Source organism: Perca fluviatilis, chromosome 10 (assembly GCF_010015445.1).
Source record: "Perca fluviatilis chromosome 10, GENO_Pfluv_1.0, whole genome shotgun sequence".
Classification (NCBI taxonomy): Eukaryota; Metazoa; Chordata; class Actinopteri; order Perciformes; family Percidae; genus Perca; species Perca fluviatilis.
In genome coordinates, this window is record NC_053121.1 from 683,595 (window position 1) to 700,363 (window position 16,769).

A 16,769-nucleotide genomic window follows, 5' to 3' on the forward strand; every position below is an offset into this window, starting at 1 on the left:
TCTGGTCCCCTTTTAAAAGGGGAACCACCACCCCAGTCTGCCACCCTTTGGCACTGTTCCAGACTTCCACGCAATGTTGAAGAGACGGGTCAACCAAGACAGCCCCTCCACACCCAGAGCCTTGAGCATTTCTGGACGGATCTCATCAATCCCCGGGGCTTTGCCACCGTGGAGTTGTTTGACTACATCAGTGACTTCCGCCCGGGAAATCGACGACAATCCCCGTCATCCTCCAGCTCTGCCTCTAACATAGAGGGCGTATTAGTCGGATTCAGGAGTTCCTCAAAATGCTCCTTCCACCTACTACCTACCCTCAGTTGAGGTCAACAGTGTCCCATCCTTACTGTACACAGCTTGGATGGTTCCCCGCCCCTCCTGAGGTGGACGAACAGTTTTCCAGAAGCACTTTGGTGCCGACCGAAAGTCCTTCTCCATGTCTTCTCCAAACTTCTCCCACACCCGCTGCTTTGCCTCTTTCACGCGCAGAGGCTGCAGCCCTTCGGGCCCTTCGGACCCCTGCAACTGCCTCCGGAGTCCTCTGGGATAACATATCCCGGAAAGACTCCTTCTTCAGTCGGACGGCTTCCCCCACCGGTGTCCACCACGGTGTTCGTGGGTTACCGCCCTTGAGGCACCTAAGACCCTAAGACCACAGCCCCGCCGCCAGCGTTCAGCAATGGAAACTTTGAACATTGTCCACTCTGGTTCAATGCCCCCAGCCTCCACAGGGATGCACGAAAAGCTCCGCCCGGAGGTGCGAGTTGAAAGTCCGTTGGACAGGGGCCTCCTCCAGACGTTCCCAATTTACCCGCGCACTACACGTTTGGGCTTACCAGGTCTGTCCAGAGTCTTCCCCACCCCCTGACCCAACTCACCACCAGATGGTGATCGGTTGACAGCTCTGCCCCTCTCTTCACCCGAGTGTCCAAAACATACGGCCTCAGATCAGATGAAACGATTATAAAATCGATCATTGACCTTCGGCCTAGGGTGCTCTGGTACCAGGTACACTTATGAGCATCCCTATGTTCGAACATGGTGTTCGTTATAGACAATCCATGACTAGCACAGTTTTTGGACTGTTGTTGAGGCAAAACAAGCATCCAAAAGATGTCACCTTAGACTCAGGGAAATTATAATCTATCAATTTAATTTCTTTCTAACATTTTAAAGACAAATCAGTTGAGACCAAAATTAGATGAATCGATAATGAAAATTATTGTTAAAGGCAACACTAAGTTTCAAGGTGACTGTTATAACGTTCTTTAAATATTCTTGTTTTCACATTGGATTTTTAGACAATATAGTCTTTTTAACCTAAACTATAGTAACTATGTTTGTAATATTATCAAACTTACGCACGTTTTCAATTCAATTTTCAATTCAATTCAATTCAATTCAATTTTATTTATAGTATCAAATCATAACATAAGTTATCTCGAGACACTTTACAGATAGAGTAGGTCTAGACCACACTCTATAATTTACAAAGCCCCAACAATTCCAACAATTCCAGTAATTCCCTCAAGAGCAAGCAGTGCGACAGTGGCGAGGAAAAACTCCCTCTTGGGAAGAAACCTCGGACAGACCCAGGCGCTTGGTAGGCGGTGTCGAACGAGCCGGTTAGTGGGGTGTGATGAACAGTGGCGATAGTAGTCACATTAATAATGGAACAGTGACTGGATGTAGCGGGAAGCTGCAGGGTTCAGCAGGACGCAGCATGACATTGCAGGGCATCGCTGAGCTCAGCAGGGAGTGCAGCAGGACCAAGGGCGCCAGCCACAACCAGGGTCTTGGTGCCAACGTTCTCCAAGGAAATACGCTGGGGAAAAAGAAGTAGACTCGGGAGTTAAACCTCCCAGAAGAACTAGGATTAGTAACAAGCATTTCTGGGACGGGCTGCACACAAATAGTAATAGTAATAGTAACAGTAATAGAAACAGTAATAGAAAGGGAGAGGAGAGAGCAGCTCAGTGTGTCAAAGGAAGGAAGTCCCCCGGCAGTCTAGGACTATAACAGCGTAACTATAACAGGTAACTAAGAGAGACAGGTCATAAGGAGAGGTAGCTTTTTCGGGCTTAGAACTCTCCCCCTGCCGGATCTGGCTTGGCGTTTGATCCTTTTAATAATCCTCATGAGATGTTCTTGACATTTTTATGATATAGATATCCTAGTTGATCCATCCTTTGTCATTTACAGTTTTTTTCGATTGCTAAACGACAGTGGGCACAACTGGAGTCACATGTGCAAAACTCAAACTACAGTCTGCACTACCAACAGTCACCTGAGCTAAACAGTTCACATCTCCTGCAAAACTCATTCAAAGCAACACAACTCTTAACACACGTCTCAAACAGTATGCACAGGCCTCACTGAGATAACACACACTGTCACTCAGAACACACTGAGGGTAAAAACACTAGCATCAAACACCAATACAGAAATTACAAACTTTTTCATCTTTACAGTTTGAACAATTTGAGTGACTTGACACTACTCAACAGTTTATTTAAGGAAAAAATATAGATTGTATAGCATACCAATTTTTACATAAGGTAAACAAGAAGGAATGAAAATCAGCAGTTTTCTTCAATAAAGTATTTTGTCTCTAGTAATTTATGGAATTACTGGGGAAAAAAACTAAAGGTACATAACAGTACCAACGAATAGTGTGACTTATCCTGCCTCTCTCCAGCATCATGTGGCAAGTTTTCTTCATCACATTGGATGTCTGCATCATCTCTAAATACTAATGAATGTGGTGTTTCTATTGCTTTCACCTCCATTACTTTCTGAAAAACAGTAAGAATGCAGTTTTACTATTGTAAAGATATAGTGTTTTTCACTTTTTTTATAGCCGTGTACATAACCTCAGACATCTTACCTGGACATGTTGGTATCTTTGCTCTTTTACCCGTTTCTCTCAAACAGTACAGTGTATGATTGTTTCATTCTTATTTGGTGTTTGTATACAAAAAAAGACTTTCTGAGCTTTCTCTGTATAAATACCATATATGTTCACTAACTAGTCTAAAACAAGACACCTGCTTAGGCTTTCAGCTAAAATTGCAATCAGCAGTGTTTGATAGGCACCAGACTGAAATCTATTCTGTTTTGAATGTGTGGTTAACAGTGTTGACAGCAGTGTGTTAGCATCTGAACAAAGTGCTGTAAATCTACAGTGTTGTGCACGTTGTGGTTAAACTCATGGGATAAGTGTGTAGAGTTTTGAAAACTGTGTTCAAGCAATGACAAATGAACTAGAGTTTGGTCCACATGATCTGCTGCTGTGCAGACTGTAGTTAGAGTTTTGCACATGTGACTCCAGTTGTGCCCACTGTCGTTTAGCAATCGAAAAAAACTGTAATTTCCTCATTGGATGATGTGTACCTATTTGGTTCAACCTTTAGCACTGCATTTGTATGGTAATAGTATCTATTTGATTACTCCTTGTATATGGAATTAGTCGATCGGGATGATAGAACTTTATTCATCCCAAGGGAAAATGTTGTGCATCAGTTAAGTCAAGTAGTCAAGTATGAACGAGTGCAAATATAAAGTACTATTGACGAGATTAGTGTTTGGTTTTGTTTACAATTAATGGAGCTCATTGACCTTCATTTGTTTGGATGCTGGAAAGTGCTGCTGGCGCCCTATGATTGGTGGGTTTTTCTTGGGCTATGTTTACATAAATATATGAATTGAATGAAACGATCTGGGAACCGAGATGTTGTAAAGGTCTTCAGTATGTGCGGTCGACAGTATGTGGATTTTTTTACTTCTGTAACTCTACAGGGCTGTAATGGAGAGTTTTGACACAGGAAAATTGTTTAATGCAATAGTAAATAAGCACTGAGGTATCCAGAAAAGCATGATGCTTTTCTCACTGCACAGAAAAAGGTTAACCTTATGCAAACACAGTGATCAGTGAACAAGTCAAAAACACTCACACACACACACACACACACACACACACACACACACACACACACACACACACACACACACACACACACTCAACCTGCAGACAGCTCTGCATTCCCCCAACTGATTTTCAAAGGCTCGGCATCCATTCTGTGTTTGCTCTCCGCTCGCTGCCTGACTGCTCTTTCATCATCCACCCGTCATCTGAAAAGCATCTTAAATGATTATGTTTTAGCTTCTCCCTTCTTTTTTTTCATACTTAATCTTGCCTTCATGTTCACGCTCCATTTGGCTTGACGGCACAAAGGTGAATCATGAAAGCCTTTTTTGTTTCAGATTTGTGTCATTTCCATTGCGTAAGCTCCGCCGCTCTGTGCCTCGGCACTTGTTGGGGACCCGATATGTAACGCAACATGATTTCTGCCGTTCAGGCTGGCTTCTCCTGAGGTGAAGATAGAGAGAGCGAGGAAAGGCAGGGATTTGACTCAGGGGATTTTGCAAATCATCCAGTTGTTTTCTTGTTTTGTTTTTTCAAAGTGCTATTAGAGCAGTGGCTAAGTGTTCTCCTCGGCCTATTAATCCCCAACAATTAATGTGTGTGGTTCCATGAAACATATTGGCAACTTTCTTAAAGTGAGATTAATTTTGGTGGGTTGGAAGCTGAGTGGGCCTTTGTGGAACTGGTTATCTTTCCTTAGCACATTGGTCTAAGCTCTCAAAGCCTGGTGGAACGAAGAGTGTGTGAGTGCTGAGGGGGTGTGATGCAATGTAGGTCATTTGGGTAGTGTGAACATCGCAAGGTTTTTAGATTGCTTATCTTGATTGCGTGCAAAATTGGCCAGGAACAGAAAAGAATGATGCTATTTATTTTACAAGTCGCTGCATGAGCATAGAATACATTTTTGATTGTCTTCTATATATCTAGCTATGACCAACCAAAGATCCTGTCCTTCTGTTTTTAGCTCTCTGTCTGGCCGGATTGTTGGAGGTGTCTGGTGGTTCTTCACCCTCATCATCATCTCATCCTATACTGCCAACTTGGCTGCCTTCCTGACAGTGGAGAGGATGGTGTCACCTATAGAGAGTGCTGAGGATTTGGCCAAGCAGACGGAGATCGCCTATGGAACACTGGATGCTGGCTCCACCAAAGAATTCTTCAGGGTGAGAAACCAAAATTCAAGCACGATTGATCGATGAAACCTTTGTGACAAATACATTGCAGTTCCTGCAAATGCTTCACAATAAAATCCCCCCGATGATCAGCCAGTTGAATACTTTTATTTTGAAGGAGCAGAAGAAGGAAATGTTGGGTTTGCATTATCAGTAACTCAATACAGCTCTGCTACGGTGAACAGGAGAGTGAACAGCAAACAGTGAGGCTGATGGGATCGAAATGCTGAATTTGGAACATGCCACATGTCCTGTTCCCAAATTCAGGGTGGGAATGGCAGAACTAACTAACTACAAAATGTAAACACATTAAATTGCCATTGATAAAAAAAAAAAATTAATTTCATGAGAATGTCAGCAACACAGCATTAAGATAGATGATAAAGTATTTGCTGACGCTCTCTCTTTCTCTGTCTTCCCATCCCTCTCGTGAACAATTCTGGCTGTCAGAGGTCAAAGATCGCCGTGTTTGAGAAGATGTGGTCCTACATGAAGGCAGCCGACCCGTCCGTGTTTGTCAAGACCACAGACGAGGGCGTAATGAGAGTCAGGAAGTCCAAGGGCAAGTATGCCTACCTGTTGGAGTCCACAATGAACGAGTACATAGAGCAGAGGAAACCGTGCGATACTATGAAGGTGGGAGGAAACCTGGACTCTAAAGGTTATGGCATCGCCACACCCAAGGGCTCCGCTCTCAGGTAAACCCCTGGCACTGCAGCGTGGCTGGATAAAAGCCTCCGAATGCTTTTATTGGAGCTCGTGCATGAGCGTCATCTATCACATGTTGATTTGTCCATCGAGCTCATTCATCTGTGCATCTTTTTATCATAACGCGACATGTCAGTATTAGTATTCTGTTCTACTTTGAATGCATATTAACCAGACATAGAGAAAAAAAGGCATGACATTCATTTTACACTTCATTAAACTTCATTGAACTTTTTCCTTCTTTTGCACACTGACACAAAGACATTTACAACTTCATCATGCCCATTATCACCACTGAAGTCACTTGTTTTTGCTCCTGCACATGTATGTGTGCAGCTAGCCTATTCACAGCTGACTTGTGAGCACTAGCAGAAGTGTAAATTTGGACTATGAGATTTACCGTCCTCTTTAAGCAACATGTGTTTTCCTGCTGCCCTCTAATTACATTCTAAACCTTCTTCATGAGCATTTGTGGTGGATAGTTTCATGTCTGCTTTGAAACTGAAGCGTCCCCCTCCTCTCCCCCCTTAAACACACACAGAAACACTCATACCAAATGTAAATGCACCTCTTACAAACCAGCAGGGCCCTTGAAAGCAGGATTACAGCTTAAAGGACCACATCCCATATGGCTATTTTTCCACTTACGCCGAGGCTCACATCTTGAATGTGAAGTCAGTTGAATTTATATTTGCCACAGTCAATGTGATAATTAATGTAATGAAAGATAATTCATACCGAAAGTAGTTTTCTGCCATCGATGTCCAAGAGCAGCAGCTGTCTTTTCATATTACATTAACACCCCTAACCAACTTCCCATTCAATATTTCTTGCAAATACAGAGAGAGAGAGTACAGGAGCTGGTGGCATCTGAAGCTTTTGATCTATCTCTAATAGGTCTCATTTATTTTAATGAAAGGAGCCATATGGGGAAATGTCATTCAAACTCACTGAGGATTCATTCGGGGTTCCACCTTGGTTGATAGCCAAAGGTCAAGACACTCTGACTAGAAATGTTGCCTATGTCTTACTCAGAGGCTCTATTTAAATGTCTTACAAATTACATTTTATACAGCAAGTAAGTGCTGTATCAGTGACAAGACAACTGGCAAAGTAATCTGCTCCCAAGTAATATATTCAGATTGGTCCAAACCTACAATTTAGCAATGGGATGCATTGTTGAACTGCTGAGGATGGCCCCATTATCTCTCTCTCCCTCTCTCTTTGTGTTATGCCTTTTTTACTCTCTGGCCATTCACAGATGTCTGATACTGAGTTTCATCAACAAATAACAAACTTTCATGACTGGAAGTGTTGTATTAAAGAAAGGACATTTAGAATAACTCAAATATGTTCATGGTTGAAGTAGAAAATGAAGAAAAATATTTGTGCTGCTCACCTGGGATCAGACATCAGTCAATGTCCACTGAATTCAAAGAGTTGGTTTCAATCGTACCTGCAATGCATTGTTAATATATACATTTGCACAGAGTACTGAATATTAGGGATTCACTGACTCGAATTATTTTTGACTTTTTATTCCTAAACTCAGGGTTATCGGCTGATACCAAGTACAGATATTACCATATTCTTAACTGAGGACAAACACGCCATTGAGTTAATCTTTTCTAATACATGTAACATGCCCAGGTCTTACTATAAGATTACTTTGATGTGTACAGATAAACCCCTTACAAACGACACAAATGTTACTCTGTTAAAACACCAAAAAGCGCAGAAAATGTTCTTTAAGAAAACCATATCACGTTCATTTTTTGGTTACAATAGCTAACTGGAATTACACTGTCAACACAGTAAAAGCACATTCAAATGCATTTATTGTGCTATACAAGTGGAGAGAAACAGCAGCACCTCACAGGCTGTTCTCATGAACCGTTTGTACGTATAGCCACGAAAAGTAATGCACTGGAATTTGGATGTATTGTATACATTATATGGCATATATTATTTGTATATGCAGCACAATGACTGCTGATGTATAAACACATGAAGTGCATAGTAGGGAGGATGTGTGTGTCATAAAATCAGGCTTTCATAAAACAGTGCTCTGTAGCCAGCTCACAGTAACTTTTTCTCAGCTAAATTTAACTGTAAAGACCACTAAACTTAACTGTGATGTGACTGGTCGGCGCTTGCTGTAATTTTGTAGGATATCATAAAAATTGCATAAGTTTTCGTACGATATCATATGAACCCGTTCATGAGAATATGTTGCACCTTGACACAACAAAATGTATTTAATACTTGATACTTCTGTGATCTGATCTGCTTATGAAGGTCAGTATCAGGGCTGATACCAATCTGACAGATCTGAGTATCCCTACTGGATCTATATGAAAATATAAATACATTCTAATACACATATTGCACTGCAGGCCTAATTGAAAGTAGCACTTTGAAAATCAAGATACTAAAATGACATAACTCTTCATTTTACAGGATATACTGACGGCCTGTCTTCAAACTATACGCTATGAAATGTTATTCTCCCTGCTTAATTTCTTACATGTATGATATCCAGCCACCCCCATGCATGCCTGACTGTTTACCCCATCCCACCTAACATACAGTACAGTAGCCTCCCTGACATCTGCTCGCCTTGAACCAGCTGACCAAAACTAACCAATGACCTGCAGGTCTCCATGTCCATACACTTTTGACTTCTTTCTTTCTGCGCCTACTGGGCTGAAAAAGAATTCAGAGGTTTTACCAGCTCTGAGGATACCTGTGTTCACTACAGCTATGTTGTGCACTCAGGGTTGTGAATAAAGACTCTTATGCATCTGGTAGTGAGAAAGGAGGAATATCACCAAAATAAGTTGTAGCTGACACTGATTTGTGGGAAAAGACAATCTGGCAAACAAAAGCTGTAATCTTCACTATGCAAATTCTGATTGCAGATTGTGCCTTTCTGTGATTTATGGATGTAGAGAGTCTTTGTCCGTGGCCAGTCAGCTATAGGAACTACACACAGTCACCAGAGAGAGAGAGCAAGTCTGGGGGAGATGCTTTAGATGACCTGGTTCATACAGATTCATGGTCAGGACTCCGTCTATAGTTGGTCACACAGTTTCCTTTCAGCCTGTTTAACAAATAGACTTGTTGTGGAACTGAACATGACAGTTAAAACATTGAAAGCCTCTGTCTGCATTTGTCTTTGCTGATAGTTCTCAGTTAATCAACAACAGGCTGCCATTCACTACGATGCTGTTATTGGTTGAATATTGATAGGTTAGTTACCATAGCAATCTGTATGCTGACTGAAAGGAAATTACCATCTGTAGACAGACTTCTGCATCCAAGGCATCTCCATTTATAGGTTTGCTCTGCCTCTTTCTGAGGCCCCTGCTTGGTAAAACCTGACTCTACTACTGTATGGGCGCTCAGCATTTCAGCCCATTGCAGATACACAACTAACATGTGCATCTAAAGCCAGCACTCCTGCTTCATATCAGTAGTTATATGCAGGAGTTTCTAATATAAGTCAATGTTGTCATAATCACCACCACCATGCGACCAATCTTTTTATATCTGTCCCATTGAATCTCTCCTAATGGCTATCATTTTATATTATTTTCAAGAAACCCAGTAAACCTGGCAGTGTTAAAACTGAACGAGCAGGGCCTCTTGGACAAATTGAAAAACAAGTGGTGGTACGACAAGGGAGAGTGCGGCAGCGGGGGCGGGGACTCCAAGGTCAGAGCCAGTTTGATAAACCCTGCGGGTAACCAACCACCACTGGGAGTGGGGGGTTGTGGGGAGGGGGTAACCGGCAGGCCCACGCTGCACTGCCACTCTAGCAACACTTAATCTCTCTGTGGTGTAGCGAAGGGCAAAGGAAAAATGCCAAGGGGGGGGTGATTATTTGGCCTGCGGTGGCTGAATTGGAGAACCACAGAGGGGGGAATTTTGTACCATCTCCCCTGCTTAAACAAAAGGAACATCAATGATTTAAAATTGATCAGTGTAGTAATTAAATAAATTGAAACCAGCTGCATCCCTGGTGCTCAATTATGTTTTAAGAGCCCATGCATTTCATTTTGTTAGGCTTTGGGATTTGTTCAGTGTTAGTTAACTTTGGCCAATTACACCTTTACTTTTAACAAATACAATTGAGACATCCGTGTTGCATAAGTGAGGGTAAGCAGTGTGCCGGTTACCCAAAGTGATATAGTAATACACATCTACTGTCTTAGGGAGCAAGCCAACCAAGCTAGATGGAGTATTAATGCATATCACTTTGACTCATGTTTCTAATGATGTTTATGCTGTATATATATATATATATATATGTGTGTGTGTGTATGTGTGTGTGGTATGTGGTGTGTGGTGTGTGTGTGTGTGTGTGTGTATGTGTGTTGTGTGTGTGTGTGTGTGTGTTTGTGTGTGTGTGTGTGTGTGTGTGAACAAGCAAGTTCAAGCATTAACGTGTGTATGTATTTGCTGCTCTGTGTCTTTGAATTAATAACATAAAATAGCATGGTATAATATGTTATTTATGTTATTTCCTTATGGTTGGAAGAATCCCAGTAAACCTAGCGGTGTTGAAACTCAATGAGCAAGCCATCTTAGACAAACTGAAAAACAAATGGTGGTACGATAAAGGGGAGTGTGGCAGCAAGGACTCCGGAAGAAAGGTTAGTCTCCAACCCAAAACCTGTCACCTCACAGCACCTCCCAGCACAATCCTGCCCTGATCCTAGACCAGCTCCTAAGTACAGCCCTCAGCCTCTATTACACTGCGCAATACTCCCTATGTGGTTCTAGAAGTGCTACTGTAATGGCCCGAAAATAAGACAACCTCCCATTTTGCAACATGTTTTAGGATAGAAGACTTTTTTAATGATGAGAAACACTGAATGTAACAATGTAGGCAATACATTGTGTTAAATATTAATTTTAATATAAATGTAAGACTTTTTTTTTCTTTACCTAACTTATATATGAAAAATACAGTGAAATACAGTGTGGACTGAATTGATTAATTAATTGAAAATAATGGAGAATTAAAGCATCAATCTACAAAAACAAATACTTTTATTAAATCACTTGGCTTCAGCTTTAATCAATACGATTATTATTTTTTTTTAATTACAGTTGTCAAATTGAATCAAAACAACTGCTACTATCATTACTACAATTTCTACTGCTGCTGCTCAGCAACTCCTACTGCTGAGAATGAATGGTGAGCATGTTTAATGCCCCCATCAGTAAGCACATTTCTTCTGTGAAGGAAATTGTTAAATTATGTTTTAAATGTTTACTGTCTTTCTAGGCTAGCCATGATCAATTCCTGCTGTAACATTAACATGTGACAGCAGAAAACGTAGGATTTTGCTCAACAGCAGTCACTGTGGCCAGTGCCAATTCAAATACCTTTTTAAATAAAAGAACATAGTGTCAAAGTAGTAGAAATCAAAAAGCAAAAGTGACTCAGTAATATCAGTTACACAGCAATATCTATCTGGGATTAGCTAACATTAGCCATTGAAAGCTAAAAAAATTGTCTTATATTTGGGCCAGTACTCTGGTGGTACTCTTGTGTCTATTTTGTTTCCTCTGAGTTTGTGTTGTCAGATATTTAATGTTCATTACCAGTTTGTAGATATATAGTGTGTGGTTACTGTCTTTCTAGGCTAGCCATGATCAATTCCTGCTGTAACATTAACATGTGACAGCAGAAAACGTAGGATTTTGCTGAACAGCAGTCACTGAGTCACTTAGTTAGGATTTGTTACAGTGGTTTGTTATATACATATATATATATAGTGACTACAGTTACCATCTTAGTGGAATAAATCCTCTTAAAATAGATTTTCAAACCCCAAACACACACACACACAGATTGAGTTTGATGATAACCTTGAGATTGTACTGTAGATTGAATATGAATCACTCCAAAAGCAATTTGCAACTCCTTCCCGAGGAGAAATAATAAGAAAAAGGAAAGACAGAAGGATGTGAGGGAGACAGATGATGACATTTGGCCATTGGACTTCATTGAACCCTTCAAACATGTTAAGCCGTAACCATTGCATCCTGGCCCTTATAATAATCCTGTCCCCAACTCTCACTGTAGAGAGTGCATTGTACGGATGCAAACCCTGTCAATCTGCTAGATCGACCCACACCAAAAGTCTGCCACCGTGCTTGCATTCGCAGTTCATGTTATTTCCCCCTGACAGAAAAACTTTTGCTCTTTAGCGCAGGTACCTGAATGTGTTTGTCAGCTGGCCTTCTGATCCTGTCACTACAGTACAAGTGCCACGAATTGTCTTCTTCCTTTCCCTTGCTTATATTTTAAACCTTTAGTACAGGAGTGTCAAACCATGTGCCAGGGGAACACATTAGAAAGAAACTGGGAATATTTTAACTTATATATATTATGTACGTACATACTGTAATATCTTAACTGAAAGAGTCTTAGCAAGGAGTTCCATTTAAATAGAGATATAGTAATACATTGCCATTGGTCAGGAAGATCTTTACAGTACAGTCACATAAGTCTATATTTAAATGTGGTTCACTGTGAAGTTTTAAATCCCTCCATAGTAAATATGTATGTGTTTGGGAACATAACTTCACTTCAAATTAATAAATAATTTGAAAGTTTGGGAAATGTGCTTATTTGCTTTCTTGCAGAAAGTTAGTTAAGAAGATTGACACCACTCCCATATCTTAAGTGCCCGCAGCTACAGTTAGCTTAGCTTAGCATAAAGACTTTAAATGGGAAAACTGCTGGCATGGCTCTTTCCCAAGGTAACACATTCTGCTTACAGCACCTCTAAAGCTCACTAATTAACATGTTATACCTCATTTATTCATTAAAAAAACAAAGTGTAAACTAACTGTTAGCTGTTTATCTGTTTCCCATCTCTATGCTAGCCTAGGCTAACTGGCTGCTGGCTTTAGCTTCATATTTAATGCACAGGGATGACAGGGTGCTGTCACTCTTCTCATTTAGCTCTCCGCAAGAAGCGAATATGATATTCTTTAAATATTTGAGTGGGACTCACAACCTGAATATATGATGCTTTTTTTATTTGCAGCCATTTTCTCATCTGCTTGAAAAACACCCAAGCTTTCAAAAACAACTCCAACTCACTACTTTTAAACCGTGATTAGCGGTGTGAAGGGAAAAAAACACTCTTTCCTCCATAGCACATGGTTTGACACACATGACCTGGTATGAAAAACATATTTACATTAGGCTACATAATGCTACTAAATGACAGGGTGTATGAAGATAATGGTTGGTTTGCCATAGTTAATTATAGACTAATTGTATTCAAATGCAAATTTGCCCTTGGATTTAAAAATTTACTAAAACTGTATTTAAGTGAATAGACTAAATAAAAGCCTAAATGCAGAGCTAAAGTGGAAACATAATAAAGTGGAAACCATCCTAACAGAACTATAGTTTTCCAGGTGGCATTAATCTCCTCATGTGACACAAAGGTATTCCCCAAACAGATTTACATGAAATATCATCCTCGTTAGACCCCATTGTTCAGTGAGAGCCATTTAGGTTGACTGATTTAAGTCTTAATGGTTTCATTTCATTAAGGACTATAAATAGGCATAAATGTAAGTAGGTGACACTGTGATAGAGAATAATGACCTATAATATGGAGCAATGTCAAACTAAAGACTGTTTGTGCTGTTGCTGCATAAATGCATGTGTTGTTGGGTGTTTATGCAATTAACCTGTACCTTTCCCCTTACAAAATGTCATTTTGAGAAAACAGTCATGTGTATGAATATTTTGACTTTAAATTAATTAGGCATCATTTAAAATGTTAAGAATGGTATAAATAAGTAACACAAAATCTAGATCTATTTTCATTATCTTGGGCCTGTCTCACAAAGCCAGTAGAATACAGTCAGGCTTTTAAATAGGTCTCAATAATATGGCTGGCATTTTTATATGCTAAGTAGACTGGAACAGGGGAATAAATAGATTTGACGTTTTCTCTTATAACAAAAAGAAATTACAGGATGAATAAATATAAGAAAAAAAACAGAACATTAAAATGTTTCATTAATGTTGCTTATGTCGATGTGGAGACGAGCACTGCAGGAGTGTGATTTAATAAATTTAGAAAGACTTGATAAAGGTCTGTGACTGAAATGTAGCTTGAATAAATCAAATTTTCAGCGTGCAGACATTTTCTTTTCTTAAATTAAAAAGGCTGATCGCTGCTTGTTATGAGGACGCAGTCAGAATACTTTTTAGAGTAGTATTTATATTACAGTTTCATCACGAAGTCGCTCATATTATCTGTTCCTGCAGTGAGGGAACATGAGTCTTCATTTAACCAGTCATTGAAAGAATTTCATCAATGGCTTTTTCAACTACCTACTGTACTTACTGTTCTGTTAGAATCCCTGTTTTATAGCCAGATAGGCTATACATCTTAAATATATTTCTGATATAACAAATGGTCTTAGTAGCAATAAAAGTCATTATAGCAGTTTGTATAGAATTCTGTAGGGATGTTATAGCTTCGGCTTTAGCTAATTTTGTAAAACTGAAAAGCCAGAGTTGGATCTAAAGTTATCCAGCTAACATATTTAATCCAACTTTGTGAGACAGGCCTCCACAATGTGTTTTTTTGGTAATAATTTGTTTTTGTGTGGAGTTATGTGTGTGTCTTTTACTATACATGTTATTTTAATTGATTGTACTTTGTCTGTGTGTGTGTGTGTGTGTGTGTGTGTGTGTGTGTGTGTGTGTGTGTGTGTGTGTGTGTGTGTGTGTACTCTTAAGAGTGTATGGGTTTAAGTGTGTATATGTATATGTGTCACTTTGCTGTAATGCATTATCCTTGTACTTGTGATTCTTGTTTGTGAAACTAATGTTTGTCCACGTGTGTGAATCAGTGACTAAGTTTACGTGCACATTATAATCCGTTTTTTGCCGAAAAAGACAATGTTATGACTAAGCTGTTTACATGGCAAATGAAAATGAATATTCAACTAATATTCCTGTTTACATGCAGCTGGCAAAATATGATATTTTCAAAGTTTTCCACCGGTGGCGGACTTGTTCGACCCTGCAAACACAGCCTACCTCTTTCATTCTTTCAACCACCTTCTTGAAAACATCGGTGTTGCGATGTTTGTGCATATTCAAAAGCCTGTCGACATCCAAGTTTTTTATAATGTTTTAAAAAAGGCTTTTCTTTTGGGCATGCATCTTTACTGCAGCCTTGCAAACTGTTGGCTGGTTGGTTTGTTTACAGCAACCATAGCAACGCACAGAGCTGACTGTAAGCCGTAAACAGGCAAGAGGCTGTAAACTGTCAAAAACTGCAGTAAAAACCCTGATTGAGACGCATATTCCAAATGCGCTGTATACATGTCTAAAAAATGCTTCTAAAACCCAAATAATACCGGCATATCCCACATGTCTTAATCGGAAAATGCTATATTCGGAAAAAGGCCTTATTTGGAATACCCAAACGGAATGCTGTTTACATGATATGTATCAAATTGAGAATATTGTCATATTTGGAATAATAGCAGAATTTCAGTGTGCATGTAAACATACTCAGTGTGTCTGTCTTCAGTGTTTGGTCCTATGTTGTGTGTAAAGCTTTAGTGTCTGTTGTTTTGTCACTATCGCTGCTCACCACTCGGCTCTGCCCCCCCAATTCCCTCCCTCTGTCCAGGACAAGACGAGCGCTCTGAGCCTCAGCAATGTGGCGGGGGTCTTCTACATCCTGATCGGCGGCCTAGGCCTGGCCATGCTGGTGGCGCTGGTGGAGTTCTGCTACAAGTCCCGGACCGAGTCGCAGCGAATGAAGGTGTCCACCGCGCGAGCCGCTGCCGCCTCAGCCGCTCAGGCCTTTCACTGCTCAGCCTTAGACAGTGGTGCTAGCGCCCCCTACACTGAGCTGCAGAGCTACGGCCTGTACGCCAACAACACTGTTAAGATATAAGGGCAGAGCACAGCCACGGGGTAGGAAACGCTGTGATTCAAACCATGATGATGATGATAATGATGATGATGATGATGATGACATCCGCCTCCTCACCCTCCCGCCCATCTAACCGTGATCACAGTAGGGCCTCTCACGGCTTCCACCGCAGTGCAAACGCTGTCCTGTACCTGTCTCTCCCTCTGCCGCTACCTCCGTCTTCACGTCCCTGATCTCCTGCAGTGTTGTTGAATCACTTGATTTTAAAAATTGCCATTATGCCTGTTTCCTCATGATCTAAAGTTGACATCTTAATCACAGTAGCAAAACAGTAACAAAACAAACATCATGTTTCCTGTGTTAGTATTGCAGGATTTTAAGCATATATTGTAGCATCTTTAAATTGGACCCTTTACAATGTATTATATTGACTATGTTGATATACATTTGCCATTTATACAGAGATGGGAAGTAACGAAGTACAAATACTTCGTTACTGTACTTAAGTAGATTTTTCGGATATTTCTACTTTACTTTACTATTTTTTTTTGTGGCGACTTTTTACTTTTACTCCTTACATTTTAACACGAATATCGGTACTTTCTACTCCTTACATTTTAAAAATTGGCTCGTTACTTTAGTTTTGTACAAGAGGTCGTAATGTCGGAGAATAGCGCGGACACGCGCCTCACACCGCGAGCGGGCGCGTGCGCCACACAGAAAAAAGTGAGAAAAAAGAAAGAGAGACTGCTGTCCGGAGGATAATCAGTTGAGATGGTGTGTGTGCGTCCTTGAGAACTGTAAGTAGTATAACTTATGTTGTCAGTTCATGTAAGCCTGTTGTTGTATTGGTCTATAGTTCCTGCACAGTTAAAGTAGGTTAGCTAGTGATTTAGTTGTTTGTGTTCTTCACCTGTTAGCTAGGTTTCACGTTGCTACACGCAACGTCATTCCCAAGCATCAAAAGAGAGAAGTTGTCCGTGTTTTACAGACACACCTGGGGGGGGGGGGCGAAGTTTGAAA

The 16,769-nt window shown here is 40.5% G+C and overlaps 1 protein-coding gene across 2 annotated transcripts in view; it reads left to right on the plus strand.

The window, feature by feature from the left end:
- gria1a (glutamate receptor, ionotropic, AMPA 1a) overlaps positions 1–16,769 on the plus strand; it is a 59,099-nt gene that overhangs the window by 36,019 nt on the left and 6,311 nt on the right. The window contains exons 10-13 of one of the 2 annotated variants that reach the window (XM_039813654.1): positions 4,887–5,085; positions 5,545–5,792; positions 9,405–9,519; positions 15,498–15,632. In XM_039813654.1, coding sequence (XP_039669588.1) covers positions 4,887–5,085; positions 5,545–5,792; positions 9,405–9,519; positions 15,498–15,632 — 697 coding nt within the window. Of the gene's footprint in view, positions 1–4,886; positions 5,086–5,544; positions 5,793–9,404; positions 9,520–10,345; positions 10,461–15,497; positions 15,633–16,769 lie in introns of both variants that reach the window. The other variant, XM_039813653.1, reaches the window with a different exon arrangement.